This window comes from Pungitius pungitius, chromosome 13 (genome assembly GCF_949316345.1).
Source record: "Pungitius pungitius chromosome 13, fPunPun2.1, whole genome shotgun sequence".
In the NCBI taxonomy this organism is placed as follows: domain Eukaryota; kingdom Metazoa; phylum Chordata; class Actinopteri; order Perciformes; family Gasterosteidae; genus Pungitius; species Pungitius pungitius.
The window spans coordinates 7423718-7438004 of record NC_084912.1 but is presented as its reverse complement, the minus strand read 5'-3'; the positions used below and the strand labels follow the sequence as shown (position 1 = coordinate 7438004).

Sequence of the window (14287 nt, the reverse complement as noted above, 5' to 3'; positions counted from 1 at the left end):
TCTCATGGCTTTAACGGCGGCAGAAAAAAACAAGCCATATCAGAATATGAACCATAAAAATGTAATCACATGGCGAGGAACACTGGCATAAACGTTTACGATTGTGTACTTTATTCGGCTATCAACGTGTCCTTCTGTGACTTGTAGATACTGTGCCTTTAGAAGCAATGACTTAGGCGCACAAGGCAAGGGAAGGTATACTGTTTGCCTTATCGCAGTGTCACATTGAGGCTTTCATGGGGAGGCTTAGGAATAACTAACAACCGGGGATTTCAGTAAACAAGCAGCTCTTTGTCAGCCTCTTAAAGATGACACACCAACAACCTTTACCTTTAATATTGTTAGGATGACTACCAGAAGTAGATGCAGAATGGCCCTCCAGTGTTAAAGTGCCTGGCTTATGAACGGTGTCTTTAGCAATGCTTCCAAACAGCGAATACGAGGCGTCCATGTGTACATTTGTATTAATGGATAAATCACAAGGACAATGTTTACCACGCGACTTCGGTGACTTTCCCCGAACTTCCTGTCTGCCAAAACAAACCTCTTCACCAGTGTGTTAAGGATCTAAATCACTTGTCCGCCGCCGCCGCCTCATCCTGTTATTTGGATAATTGCCAACAAGACCCAAGCCTTTCCATTCTCCCGGCGGCATGCAGCGGCCCCATCATGTTCCTTATTAACAATTTTACACACTTGGCCGCAGCGAGAGGGTGTCAGGATGCCAATAATATTTACCGTCTGCTGTGCGGGCCGTTCAGGGGCAGGCTGAGTGTTGCTGATTGCCCCGACAGAAGCTGACAGCACCCTGAACCTGAGATCCCTGCAAATCGACTCAGCAGAGTGCCTCCTTCTAAAGGCAACTGGCTGTGGCCATCAACCGGGTGATGGAACACCGGCGTGAACACAAACAAAGGCAATGTTTCTTTTCATCTTTAAGCATGCATTGCCTCGTAGAAGGTCATAAAAAAAAAAATCTATCTCACACAGACTGTAGGGCCTGAGATCAGATGAAGGACGAAAATCGTGGAAGACAGACCTTTGCTAGAAGCTTTCTTAAATTTCACATTGAGAATTCTCTTTTTTCGGATTTGTAATTATGGGTCATTTAGTAAATTAATGAGCTATAATGTTTAATAAAATTTCCAAATGCTGGGAGGAAGGTATATATAATGACTTGTCTTGGGATTATTGAGCTCCCTCAGTCAATCCATCCAGTCCGTAATGATTTCCATAACATTGATGTGAAAGATGTTGACACCAATTATTGCATTTCCCTTTGACCCCTGATGATTTTGACAGGGAGTGTTAAACGACGCATTCAATCACATGTACATAATGCGCGCGCGCACACACACACACACACACACACACACACACCTCAAATCACATCAATATATGTGGCTGCATGTGTGCACAAGAAACAAGTGTGTTTGTGCGTGCGACGCAGACTTAGAGGGACGGACCGACCCCATTTCAGCAGTGATAATAGTTTCCATGACAATGAGGCATCCTCAGCGCATCAGTTGTGGCCCAGATAAACAGTGATCCTTTACGCAAACAAGAAGGTCATTACAGCGGCTTGTCAAATCAATGCCCAGTGTGTCCAAGTTGATTAAGACATCTCCCCTCAGCTCTGACACTCCGTCAATAGCAGTAGGGGCACAATGCAGTGGGGGGGGAGGTGGTGTGGGGGGGGGGGGGGGGGGGGGTTTACTACCGCTTTATCCACACGCACGCACGCACGCCCACACATGTGCGCGCGGTACTCAGATGATTGGAGTGAAATACCCATCAGTCAGGGAGCCGAGGTGGACTAATGATTCCCTGTGCTGCCTATTAGAACTACATGACAACTCAATCCTGCTCACAGAGAGAGAATTGGAGGAGGGGGGGGGGGGGGTTTGGTCAAAGATTGAGTGAATAAAGACACAGAGGAAGAGAAAGAAAGAAAAAAGTGACCTTGTAGCAGCATCATTTGAGGCTGAATTAAATTGGCAGGGGCAGTTAATCTTTACCTGGGGGCGATTAACCAAATTAAAAGGAGAGCAACCAAGGCACAGAGGTTGCCTTTATTCTTTTTTTCCGCCCGCCGATGCCATTTGCAATTTGTTTTATTGTGGAAAAGTTGCAGGGTCTTCATATCCGAGCCCATCGCTGGCGGTTGATGGATTTTCTATCCGACAAACAGGTAACAGCAGGTCGTCATTGTAACTGCTGTGAATCATGAAATCTAGATTATGTTCTCAAATCTGGCTGCCATGTTGCAGATCATCATCATTAACATTACAGGGACGTCCATTTCAAAATATTTTCCTCTTCCTTTTCTCACACAGTACATCACTTTCTTCAAAATGAAGGACTGAAACTTTCCCCCCTCTCTGAGATGCTTATTAGTGGTAAGCTATTACTTCTAGTTTAGCCTCTGCACTCGATCTCGCAGCCTCTTTCTTCTCACAGGCTAATCAATATATTTGGAAAGACAGACAAGGTTAGGCCTGTCCGCCTGTCTGAGAATGAGACGAAAACAACAACAATGCTAATACCCCAATGGGAAGGTTCACGGCGGATTTTTACCCACACAGAGAAGAAGAGGGAAAAAAAACAATCCACCTTTAGCCCAGGGATATTCAAGCTAACTCGAGGGAGAAATTCAATACTTGATGCTATTGGCATGAGATCCCCATATGCATATTTGAAATGGTGAAGGATTTGTGTAGTTCGTTATGAGAACAACTCTTCTTTCGCGTATCTTCAGTTTTGCCGGCCTCAGGCCGAGTTGGGCCAATAGTGAACACGCTGCGTTATTCTTTACGGCAGGAGAATGTATTCTTCTTCTCAAATCACACTTCAGGCATTAAACATTTCAGTTATAACCTAATGGCTTTAGCTTCTATCATTGTGTAGTAAAAACAAGTCCATTTAACAACACGGGGCTAAAAATAAGTTAATTTGCTAACAAAAACAAAGCAATATAAAACAGCATATATTATTCTATATTTATTTCTTATATTGCCGTATTCTCTCTCATGAATTTTCCCTGTATCCATAAAAAGTAATAAATACATTGTTTGGACTGTCTCAATGAACTGGTTATTATTCAGTCATGTCATGACTTTTCCAACAATACAAAATTCAGCATATTGTTCTGAATTTATTCTCTTAAGCCAAATAAAACACACATTTGACCTTTCCTATAAAACACATTTCCAAACAGGGATTTCAAGTACATTTACTTCCCACTCATGTAATGACACTTCTTCACCCACAATGTGCATTAGCCATGAATTAGGTTACTGTAGCGTTATTCTGATTCGGCCACTTTATGCATCCCCCGACCCCGACCCCCCCCCCCCCCCTTTGCTAGCCAACCGCCTTCTGTCTCAATTTACAGAAAGTTATACATGTGCAAAAGATCGCAAGGTTATGTCCAACTCTTGAACTCTAGTGTGTGGACTCAATTCAAGGCGTTTTAGGGCCTTCACAAACATGTGGTACATACTTAAAAATACTAACATTATAGAGCAGCAACAACTATTTCATATGTGAAAATAGAATGGAAGTGGCTCTTCCTCTGTGTCTGTGTTGCTTTCAGATGAAATGATGTTAATTCCTCATTACAAGAAGCCAAATTGCTGTACGATGCTATAAGTCCTTTAAATGCTATACACAAAGAGAGGACTAATATACTTAAAACGTGAGCTCTCTACAACTGACCACCAATAAAACTACCACAAAAGCAAGATTGGCAGCAATAAATAGCTGCTCACCTTCAGAGAATTCAAGCATTTCATTTGTGCTTAGCAAAACCCGGGGAGGTGGGCTGTATCTCTGGATGCCCCAGAACAGTGTCCCTCACCTTTTCCTCACAATTTCTCGTTGCCATGTGTCACCATTGTCATCGGCCCGGGGCAAGTTGAGCCGTTCGCCCTCCAGAGGAACCCTGTAGGTAGGAAATACCACAAAGTCTGACGCACAACACACACACACACACACACACAGGCCACACCACCGTCCAACGACAGCATTCATTTGAAAGGAACGAACATTGTTTACATTTCAAAGACATTCATGGGATTTTCTCTCTGTTATAAATTGTAATGTCTTCTACCTGCAGGCTTTCCATGGCGATCGACAATGGCAGCCACATGCACCGCAGCAGCCAGTTGCACGACGGAGTGTGATATCATTGGTAGGCAAACATCACTCAGCTCAATGTACGATTCACTGTTCAAGTATTCTCTCGTGCCTCAGTGGAGACATGCAGAATTGGTCGTGTGTGAAAATCTCCCATCTTTCCTGAGGGCTTTTTCTGGTCGCTGTTTGTGTCCAGTTTGTCAGATGGTCACAGGACGCACGAGCATAGAAACGCGCAATCAGCATCTCCAGCCCTCAGGACCTGCTGGAGAAGAGAAGGAAATGCCAATATTTCCAGGAATTTCATTTGAAAGGTTTGATTGTCCAAGTCAGGCTTGTTAAACCAATGGCGGATGATTTGGTGGAGGTTAAGTATTAGCGGTTAGGCCTTGGGGTACAAACATTAAAAAACCAACATTACAGGTCCTTTGCCATACCATTCTGCATAATTACTGTGTGATGTCTGGCAAATGAATACATTTGTTGTTTTAATGATTTAGCTGATGTAAAACAAAAGCGAATGTGTCGCTTTTAATAATCATCTGTTAACATATGGCCATTGGGAACTATTATGTTTTACGTTTCTTCTACATAAATGTGTTATTTTTAAAATATTCATAAAATATTTTGAAAAAGCGATTCAGGATAAAACTGTCAAAATTTTACTTCAAAAACCGCATCAAACAATGTTTCACTTCAAAACAAAACATGTTGCATTGTTGTTGCACAATATTTAGCACTGACAATAATGAATATTCATGAGATTCTGACTTTGCAGCCCCTCAGGATGGTTAAATTAATTATGCTAACAGGGTCATTTAACTGCTTTATTCAAAGCAAGCAATCCTCGTGCAATAAATGACACAATAATTACGCACACAATCTAACAAGAGGACAGTGACAAGTGGAGGAGCGACAAGCTCATCTCCATAAAGTACAAAGAACACATTTACACACACACAAAAAGAGGAAAATCCATACAGGCAAGATGAAAGAATAACAAAAGCCAGCTAGCGGTTTTACATCCACCGCCGCTTCTCCCTCTCTGAGTAGTAAATATGATTTGTTATCACGTGTTATTATTTAGCGTTATTCATCTCCTCCGTCAGTGCACACAGAGGGGTAATAGAAATGCCACCAAGGTGGCTGATTTACTTAGTAAAAATTTTCATCTCAAGGCTTGTGAGGCATGATTGGAGTCTGTAAGAGGAACGGGAAGTCATGCATTATGTAGGCTCATCCGACACGACCTTGAGACTTCGGAGCGCGGGCCGTACATCACCATCAGAGCGACCTTCCCATTCCGAAGATACATCTGATGTGTTTAAGGCTGTTTTACAATGCATTAGGAGGGCTTTACATGTGCTGAGCTCACTTTATTTGCTCATACATTTCACAGCAAGAGTTTAGTGTCAGGCTGATGGGGAACATTCGCAGTGACTGAGTCACTTGTCGAGACAAATGAGCCCGGTGGAAACAGGCCGAGGCGGTGGATAATAAGCATTTCAAAGGAAATTTTCGCTTTTCCCCCTTTGCGTTCTCTTTTAATATAAGGCACATTTACTATTCAGCGAACCCTTGTTGATTCCTGCTCATCGTGTATTCTCATGCACTGCGATTGATTGACCTGCATCTCGAAGACAGAGATTGGACATCATTTTTCCCACCGAATGGTGCGGCGTCCGGATCAATATTCTCACTGTTGGTTAAGCTTTTTCAACCTTTAAAATATCATCTATTCCTACTCCAATCGATCTCTCTCACATAATTGTCTGAATTATTTTTGTCAAGATGCTTTTTTTCCGTACATCCAATGACATTTGGAATGCCTGAAGGTCTTGTCACATGACCCGTTGAAATACCCGAGGTAAAGGGCACAGAACACAGATTCATTAGCATGTTACATTTATTGTCCATGTCTCCTCCTTTACCCCCGGTCACCCCTTTGAGATGAACATGTGGGGAGAGTGAGGCCATTTTGTATTTCCATATAAAAAGCCCGATAATTATAGGGAGAATGAAGACGGTTGTCCCCCTTATCAAAGGAAATGATAAGGGAGTACCGGGCAAGGTGAAAGAACAGAGTCCATTTTTATATAATTGGCAGTGGAATTATTTATGACATTAATTGCCACATTATCGACTGGCTGTCAGTTCCTGTGTCAGTCCGTCCATCTTTCTTAGCAGAAAAAAAGCCAGCTCAGCCTGTTGCCAACTGACAAGCTAATTACTACACCACAACCCAGAATGACAAATGTTACTCATCTAAGACGGGCCCGGAAATAAGGGCCACTCCGACCTCCCTCTCCTTTGGCTCCTCTGGATCAAGTGAGACAGTGGTGGGTTGCCAAATGTCCCCAAATGTCTCCAGGTGCAGGAAGGGAAGGAGTTTATATGTCAAACAGAAAGAGAGAGAGAAAAGGCGGGGGGGGGGTCAGGGGGGTTCTAGAGCCGGGGGGACAGCTAAATCTAAATCTCAAACCCCTCCTGTTTGCTGCTCTGCTATCAGTGGCAAGTTGTCACTCATAAAGACATGTCCCTTTCTCCTCCCTCTGCCTCCTTGTAAATTTGCATTAGCTCGTGCCAATCAGTCATCGGGCTCGCGGGGTGATACGTAGTGACAGGGTGATCGCTCCTTAGTTCTTTTGACAGCGAGTCACACGATAGTGTGTCTTTTGCGGGGGTGAATTGCACCACCAATGAGTTAGAGAGCTCAGAGATTATGCAGTATGCAAAATACATTTAAATATACCTCAAATATGAAGTACAATTTCAGTAAAGAAATACTGTAATATATATTACAATTTTTGTTACCATTGTGTACATGCTCGTTTTTGTAGCTTATGTAGGTGAAAAATTGCGAGATCCAGCTGCCGTGTCCATCAACACTACACTCAAAATCTGGCAGATTAGAAATCTATAGTATAACTTTTACCACATTTACCGTAGGAATGTGCTGCATATTTAAACATGATTAAGATGCGTGCGTTGTGTGAAATCAAATTTCAAAATGGTTCCCCATGTTTACAATGTCCCATTTGCATTGAATTTTCAAGACACTGCAAAAGTCGGAAATAAGCTCAAAGCATTGGATATAGAAAACATGTAAGTTCATGGCCACTGCACTAGAACGTCACCCATCTGCTGCGTTCAGCCAGGACCTTCCCAAGTACGAGCGGCGGGTCAACGAGGGGGGGGGGGGGGGGGGGGCCTCGCCTGCAAGTCGGTGGTTGCGGCCTGCACCTTGATTAATTTACCGTCCGTGTGTTGCAAGGCCTTCCGTTCATCCCCTTGCATGCACAGAGGTGCCCGTCAAGCGCGTGTCAACCTGCTCCGGCGCACTGCACTCCACGCCCATCCGGCGGCGCGGTTTGTGTTGGTGTGGCAGCTCGGGATACGTCCCTGACGACGATGAGAAGTGACACACAGCAAACTCGGTGTGTCCCCCCAGCCAGCTCCGGTGGCTCGGAGCCTGTCAATTCCAGCTCTGTCAGCGGCACTGGCTCAATGGCAGCGCCTGTGACACATGTCACAAAGTTTTAAATGTCTGCTCTTTTCAGCAGGATGGCTGGGTGCGCGCTGCAGCCAGGGGAAGGATGACATTTTGTGTCGCGTTGGAGGGGGGGGGGGGGCGGGGGTGTGGGGGGGGGACTTGTTGTGGCTCCGCTCTTGCTACCTCCTCCGGCTGTCAGCCCCGGTTTCCTGTGAGCATATCAAAACACAGACAAATAAACCTTGTCATTTTGAAACGTCGGCACTAGTGACCAGGCTCCTGAGCGGCGCGCCGGCTGGAATATGGTCACACGGTCCCCTAGGAAGGGGGTACGAGCTCGGGAGAGCGAAACACGCAGGACTTTCACGTCCACGCGAAATAGAAACAAGAAATAAACAGACACAGTGAACAAACACTGCACGAGGCTATCTGTGACCTTTTTTTTATTGGCCTGTGGATGATTGACGTGTAGGACTGAAGCGCAACGTTTCAAATCCAAACTACACGTACAGCAAACATCTGATGATCTCCAGCTACTTCACCTTTAAAAAGGAGCACGACATTTTATTTTTTAGGCTTCATAACTTTAGCCGAGATGTGAAGTCAGGGAAAATCTTTAGAACCACTTTTGAGGTTGCAATCATCTCACAATGGCTCAGTAGGTTCTAGACAGGATAAAATATGAATGGGATGGACATTTGCACACACAGTAAATGATGGAAAGGTGGAATGTCAAATGTTAGACAAACCATTTTAGTCATGAAAGAAAGATTCCTGTCAGAAAAATGACATTTTTGTGAAAACGTTTGATTTGTAAGGTTAACCAAGTCATAATAAACACATTTTACATACACACTCACCTTGCACTGTAACACTATAGTGAGGAGACAAATATAAAATATGAACATAAAAAAACCTTCAAGAGAGAGACAATATTCCATTCAAAACAACTTTTTAAAGACTAGGTATTATTCTTTGTTTGCAATGTATTAAAATACTGTAATGAAAGAAAATAAAATAATATTATTTAAACTGGTCAAAGACACAATGTGGGAAAAGGCAAAACAACATGAAAATGGCCACATAATGATATACCTGAATACTGGCATACTGATCTTTATAAAAAATAGTTTTTTTTTTTTTTTACACTAAAAGCTGCATTTGATAAACACAAACTCACTTGTACTCAGATATGAAAAACACATCAGACGATTTCTTTAGAGACACAAAGACAAAATTCATTCAAACACAAGAAGAAAACGCATTTTGTTGTCTGACAAAAACTAAACAAGATACACTGAGCTCGCTTCAGGCAATCTTTTTACGTTTTTCTGTCAAACCTGGCATTGTCTCAGTGTTTTAATCAGCAGGTATATGTTGTATTTTTTTGTGTGCTCGTGTGAGAAAGACAAGAAAGAGAGAGAGAGAGAGTGCATGTCATGTCAGACCCCAGGTGTGTGTGTGTGTGCGTGTGTGTGTGCGTGTGACCATCACCCCTTTCACCCTTGATTAGTGGCGGTACGTGACGGGTGATCCATCATGGCTGTCAAAGAAACTGGTGCAATTGGAAGGCTGTGTTTGTCACTGACTGTGTGTAAGGGAACAGAGAAGAGAGAGACCTTGCGTGTGTGTCTGTGTGTGTGTGTGTGTGTGTGGTGTGTGTGTCTGGCCCTGTACAGTTGCCGATGCTCGGAGGCAATCGCGTCAGTGCGAGTGTCATCTCTGACTCGGAGCTGGAAGTTGGGAGGCAGAGGCGGACCAACCACAGCAGAAGAGGCCGGAACTATGGAAAACTAACATTTCCCTTACATAGCAGATTCTTTTGATGAAGTTACAAATAATTTTTCCAGCGGGAGATCGAGTGGCTGCATCCCAAGATTGATTTGATCCTCTTTCACTCTGGAAGCGCTCCTTGTCACTCATGTCCCTCTTATTTTTTTTCCTGACCAGCTGTCCATCAGAGTTGGTCGTTTCGGATGAATCTGTTGCCTTCCGAGTGCTTGCCATAGTAGATGTAGCGACACTTGGCAAATACCCCTAAAACAGAGTGAGAGAGACTCGAGGTGAAGGTCATGCTTGTAGTCCCTAAAAATGAAACCCGAAAACATGAAACATTCAACACTCAAAAATCAATTGGAATGCATTGACTTTTCTTTTCTGTGAGACCCTAAAGGACACAGACGTTCCCTTTGAATGAGCATAAAACCATGTTCGTTATCTCCTGTGCAGAAACTCCTCAGGGCAGAGGCTGTAAATGGCTGGACCGGACTGGACTGAATTGGAGGAGAGGTGTTGCTGGGAGGAACGCACATTTTGTTCAAGACCAGTAAGTGTTGCTTCCGCAAAGTAACAAGCTCTCAGGCACCAACCTCTCCGACACAGACACAATCACACTGGCCCATCACAAAGCGCGCGTATGTGCTGGTAATAGGCCAATAAAACACAAAAATAAGTGAGGCGCTGAAGAACTCGGCACTGCATGCCTTATACGCAATATCTTCCAACTGCAAAGTTGCATCCTTAATATGAACAGTAGGAACGGATAAGTTTAAGCAACGTGAGGTCATTTACGAAACCACTACCCACGAATGCAAGATGGCCGAGCTCTGTGGAGCGCCTGCTCCGACTCTTGATGTCACAGCGCTCCCGCAGCCACTTGATGAATGTGGCGGGCCGCGGCTAGGTGTCACCTCTCACCAAATGAGGCAAGGACAAGTGGCATTAGTGCTGTCAATGATCCTCTGGCAGCCGAACAGATACAGCTTTCACCGGGCTTTTTAAATAGACATCAAGTGTATTATAGCAGGAGGGGAGGGAAGGGGGTGGTGGGGGGAGGCCGGGACAGAGAAAGAAGGAGAGACTTATGGGAGAGGCAGTGTCGCGGAGGGATGAGGGGGTGCTCCAAGCACACAGTCCAATCACATAATCCAAAGAGACATTGTCATGGGCGGGGAGAGAATGGCAACTAAGTGACAGAAAGCAGAGATAGGGACAGAGATACTGGTGCCATATTAGTACCCAGCATATTCTGATGCCACCCTCAACTCTAACCGAACCTGACACATCGCTCTCGTTCCCCCACTCCCTCTCTCTCTCTCTCTGACTCTTCAAAGTAGGCTCTACGCAAGTCACACGCGCACACACACACACACACACACACACATATACAGTACGCAGACGTACACACAGGCACACACCAGTCCCTCGCAGCAGAAGTGGGTGTTCTGTCAGGCGGAGCAGCCGTACGGCAGCAGCAGCAGCCCACAGGCCCGAGGACAAGCTCAGTCAATCTAAATCTGGACTTTGTAGTGGAGCAGTGCTCATTTCCCCTCATAGCCCAGATACTTGAGGTGATCCAAACACTCAAGTGTGAGGAGCTGTCACCTCAGATAAAATCCGGGACCAGTTCCATGGCTGCCTGCTCTCTCCCCGGTGTGCGAGGGGTACATATATGTGACAGTGAGGAGGTTTGTGGAGGTGGGGGGGGGCGGGGTTGAGTTCCAGCTGCCGCGATTCGCCAGCGGGTGATGCGGGTGCCGCGGCTGGAGCGTGTGGGCTCGACACCACGGGGACTCGTGGGTGTCTCACAGCGCTACGATCACATGGGCGTCGGGCCCTTCGCATAGTCACAGTTTACCCGGCGAGAAGCTGGCTCTCTTTAAAAGAGATTTACCCCCCCCCCCCCCCGCCGCCGAGGTACCGGAACCAAGGCTCCTATAAGGCGTTACCTACAGGGCATCTATTTTGTAAGTTGCAACCAATGCCTTGCAGAGATAACCTTCACAGATGAAGGGACTAAAGCCAAAGGCCCCTCAGGTCTTCACACTCTGCTGAGCTCGTCGCTGGCCCCGTGGGGGACTGAGAGGGATTTGGAGAAGGGGACACATTCGGGAAGAGTCTCCGGCACCAATCACGAAGCTCTGGCGGTGTGTGACCTGTGACTCCACAACAGCTCTTTTAAACAAGGAGCCATAACTGTGATCAAGCGAGAAAAGGAAGGGTAAATGAAAGGTAAAGGGAGAAGAAAAAAAAGCAACAACAGGGACGAGGTCCGTTTCCCAGTGGGTGAAAAAGTGGCTCATAAAAGTGTTTCTTAAATTTCAGTGCGAGCTCTGGATATTCCGCGGCACTACATTAAAAGCCGTGTGTTTTGTCCATGTACAGATTGCAGCTCGCTGCATTTCCCATCACAGTGAGAGCTTGCTCTTATTACGCGAGGAACCAGAGAAAGATGGGGTGGTTGGAGACACGGAAGGGAATAACCAAGTCCAAAGCGCACTCTCCTCAGGCTCGTGGGGTTTTCTCCTGATCATCTGATACTTAACAACAAGCGGTACAGAACCCGGTAATAGTCGCGATGCGCTCTCCGTATCCCAAGCCATGGATGAGCGAACGTGAATCAACACCCACATTCTCGACCCACAAGCATCGCAAACCCATAACACACTTAAAAAAAAAAAACGCACACAGTGAGAACAGTGGGAGCGGCCATTAAAATGACAGCTTAACAAAGCGATGTAGAGGCCGCCGTTTCCATCATGGCCTGGCGGAGGAACAACCGGGCCTCTGTTCTGCATATGTCACGCGGCGCCGTGTTGCTTTTAAGGGGAGCGGCTGACCCTGTTGTCTTTATTAAAAAGGCCGTAGAGCCTGTATCTTGCATCCTCCTCAGGGTGAGCGTTGCAGTGCTGGTTCGTATTCAGGCAGTCTAGTCTTTTCAGAGCTGATTACCCAAAGCATGTGTCCTCTCTGCGGGGGCGGAGGGGGGGGAGGGGAGGGGGGGGGGCTAGATGGGCCATTTCTGCCACAGTGTGAGTAAGCCAGCTGCACAAAGCCTCCACAGCGCTCAAATATGACACATATGGTAACAAAAGTTTTTGTTTTCACGTACTGTATATGTAATGCACAGATCGAAACGGGTGAATACTTTGTCAATGTGGATTTTCTTTAAGGTTATTCCTTAAAATGGAAGTCAAGCACAAAAACGAGGGCTTCTACTCGGTATTCCAAGCCATATAAATCACAAAGTCTGCTTCAAAGCTCTGCATTAAATCAGCACGCACACACACACACACACACACACACACAGACACACACACATTTACCTACACCCACACACCCACACACACACACACACTTACAAGGGAGAGAGAGGAGGGAGATGGAGTGGGTTTAATGATTGTTCCCTGCATAAAATCAGCTTGACTCTTTTCAAGGGCCATCAATATGTCACAGAAAGACACATCCGACGGATGTAGCTTTTAACATCATGGTTATCTATTTTCAGCATGAATCCGCTCCCTCCACTCCCAGTATCTTGTACTTTCATATCTAGCCTCGCCTTTCAACTGATTCCACTCCATCTTTTTCTACCCTCTTTGCTCTCTTATTTGCCGTCTTTGATTCCCTTTTTTTTTTTTTTTTTTTACACTCTCTGACTTGCTGATTTTTGCCTCCTCCGCCAAACTGTCCCACTTGACCACTTAGCCGACAATTCCATCAGTGCTTCAATCCATCAGGGAAAAAAGTGCAATGAGGAAAAAAATAAAAAAAAGCCAATTAACAAGTCAATTACACTTTCTGTATTATCTCCAAGGGCTGAAATAACACTGCCGGCAGTGGGGGGATGGGGTCAGATGAAGCCGGGGGCAAGCATCCATAAGACTTGGTGCGCGAGTGACTTATGAGCTCGGGGGGGCGTAGGCCGCTGTGACACGATCCATCTCCGGCTGTCCTTTTATCAGTTCAGCCCAACGTCATAAGATGGAGTCGCCACCTCCTCTCTATAGGGAGCCCTGCAGATAGATGACCCCCCTGAGTCCCATATATCAACAGTCAGTGGACTGTGATTCAGCCCACTGATAGGCGAGCTGGCACACACACACAACACATTGCCACGGAGAAGGTTAAATTGTTTCGAGGTAGTAATGGGGTGCTTTATGTATGTTAGTGTGTTTAAGAATATGAAACTAATCAATCTGTTTATCCGTCAGCCCAGAAGAAGGGTTTTCTATTATTTGTTTTTCCTGATTTTCCATTTTACTGATTAAAATGAGGTTTTGTCACCTTCAACGATTCTTTAGCATTGGCCCGCTATATATACTGTGAAGGTCATTTTACTTCACGTCATTGTGTTTTACAACGTTTCGTTACATCACGTGACCTTTTTTGGTTGCTTTGAAAGGTATGCTTTTGTTTCGGGAAGAATGATGTTTAGACTTTCAGTGATTCGGTATCGTTATAAGAGAGTGAGTGAAGGAGATGTTAGGACCAAATTCTGAACGAAATAGAGCCGAGGGGAAACTCGCCGAAGTAAAGCGCATTGATGGCACAAAGACGAGAACCATTTTTATTTTTTATGATGCACATTTCTCACACAAGAAACGAGGGCTTAATATGACAATTTGAAACTAAATCCATCCCTATTTACTCATAGAGTCCAGAAATCAGTTAACTATTCTATGCCTGGGGGGGTGGGGGGGGTCACCTGTCTCTCCTGGGTCTCAAACTAAACCCCTCCCTATAACTTAGAAAATTAAAATCACATCTGTTCTCTCCAAATAAAATATATTTAAACATAAATGGCTGTCATTATGATGCATGCCCTGAGCACAGGCCTTCCTTGTTTTTCTTCCTGGCTGTTTACTGCGGCCCCAA

At 45.2% G+C, this 14287-nt stretch overlaps 1 protein-coding gene across 1 annotated transcript in view; it reads right to left on the bottom strand.

The window, feature by feature from the left end:
- Positions 1 to 7893: 7893 nt before the first annotated feature.
- The window catches only part of lrmda (leucine rich melanocyte differentiation associated), a 171676-nt gene continuing 165282 nt past the window's right edge, over positions 7894 to 14287 (bottom strand). The window contains exon 7 of the mRNA XM_037465442.2: positions 7894 to 9667. Within this exon, the coding sequence (XP_037321339.1) occupies positions 9588 to 9667 (80 nt within the window). The 3' untranslated portion in view covers positions 7894 to 9587. The remainder of the gene's footprint in view (positions 9668 to 14287) is intronic.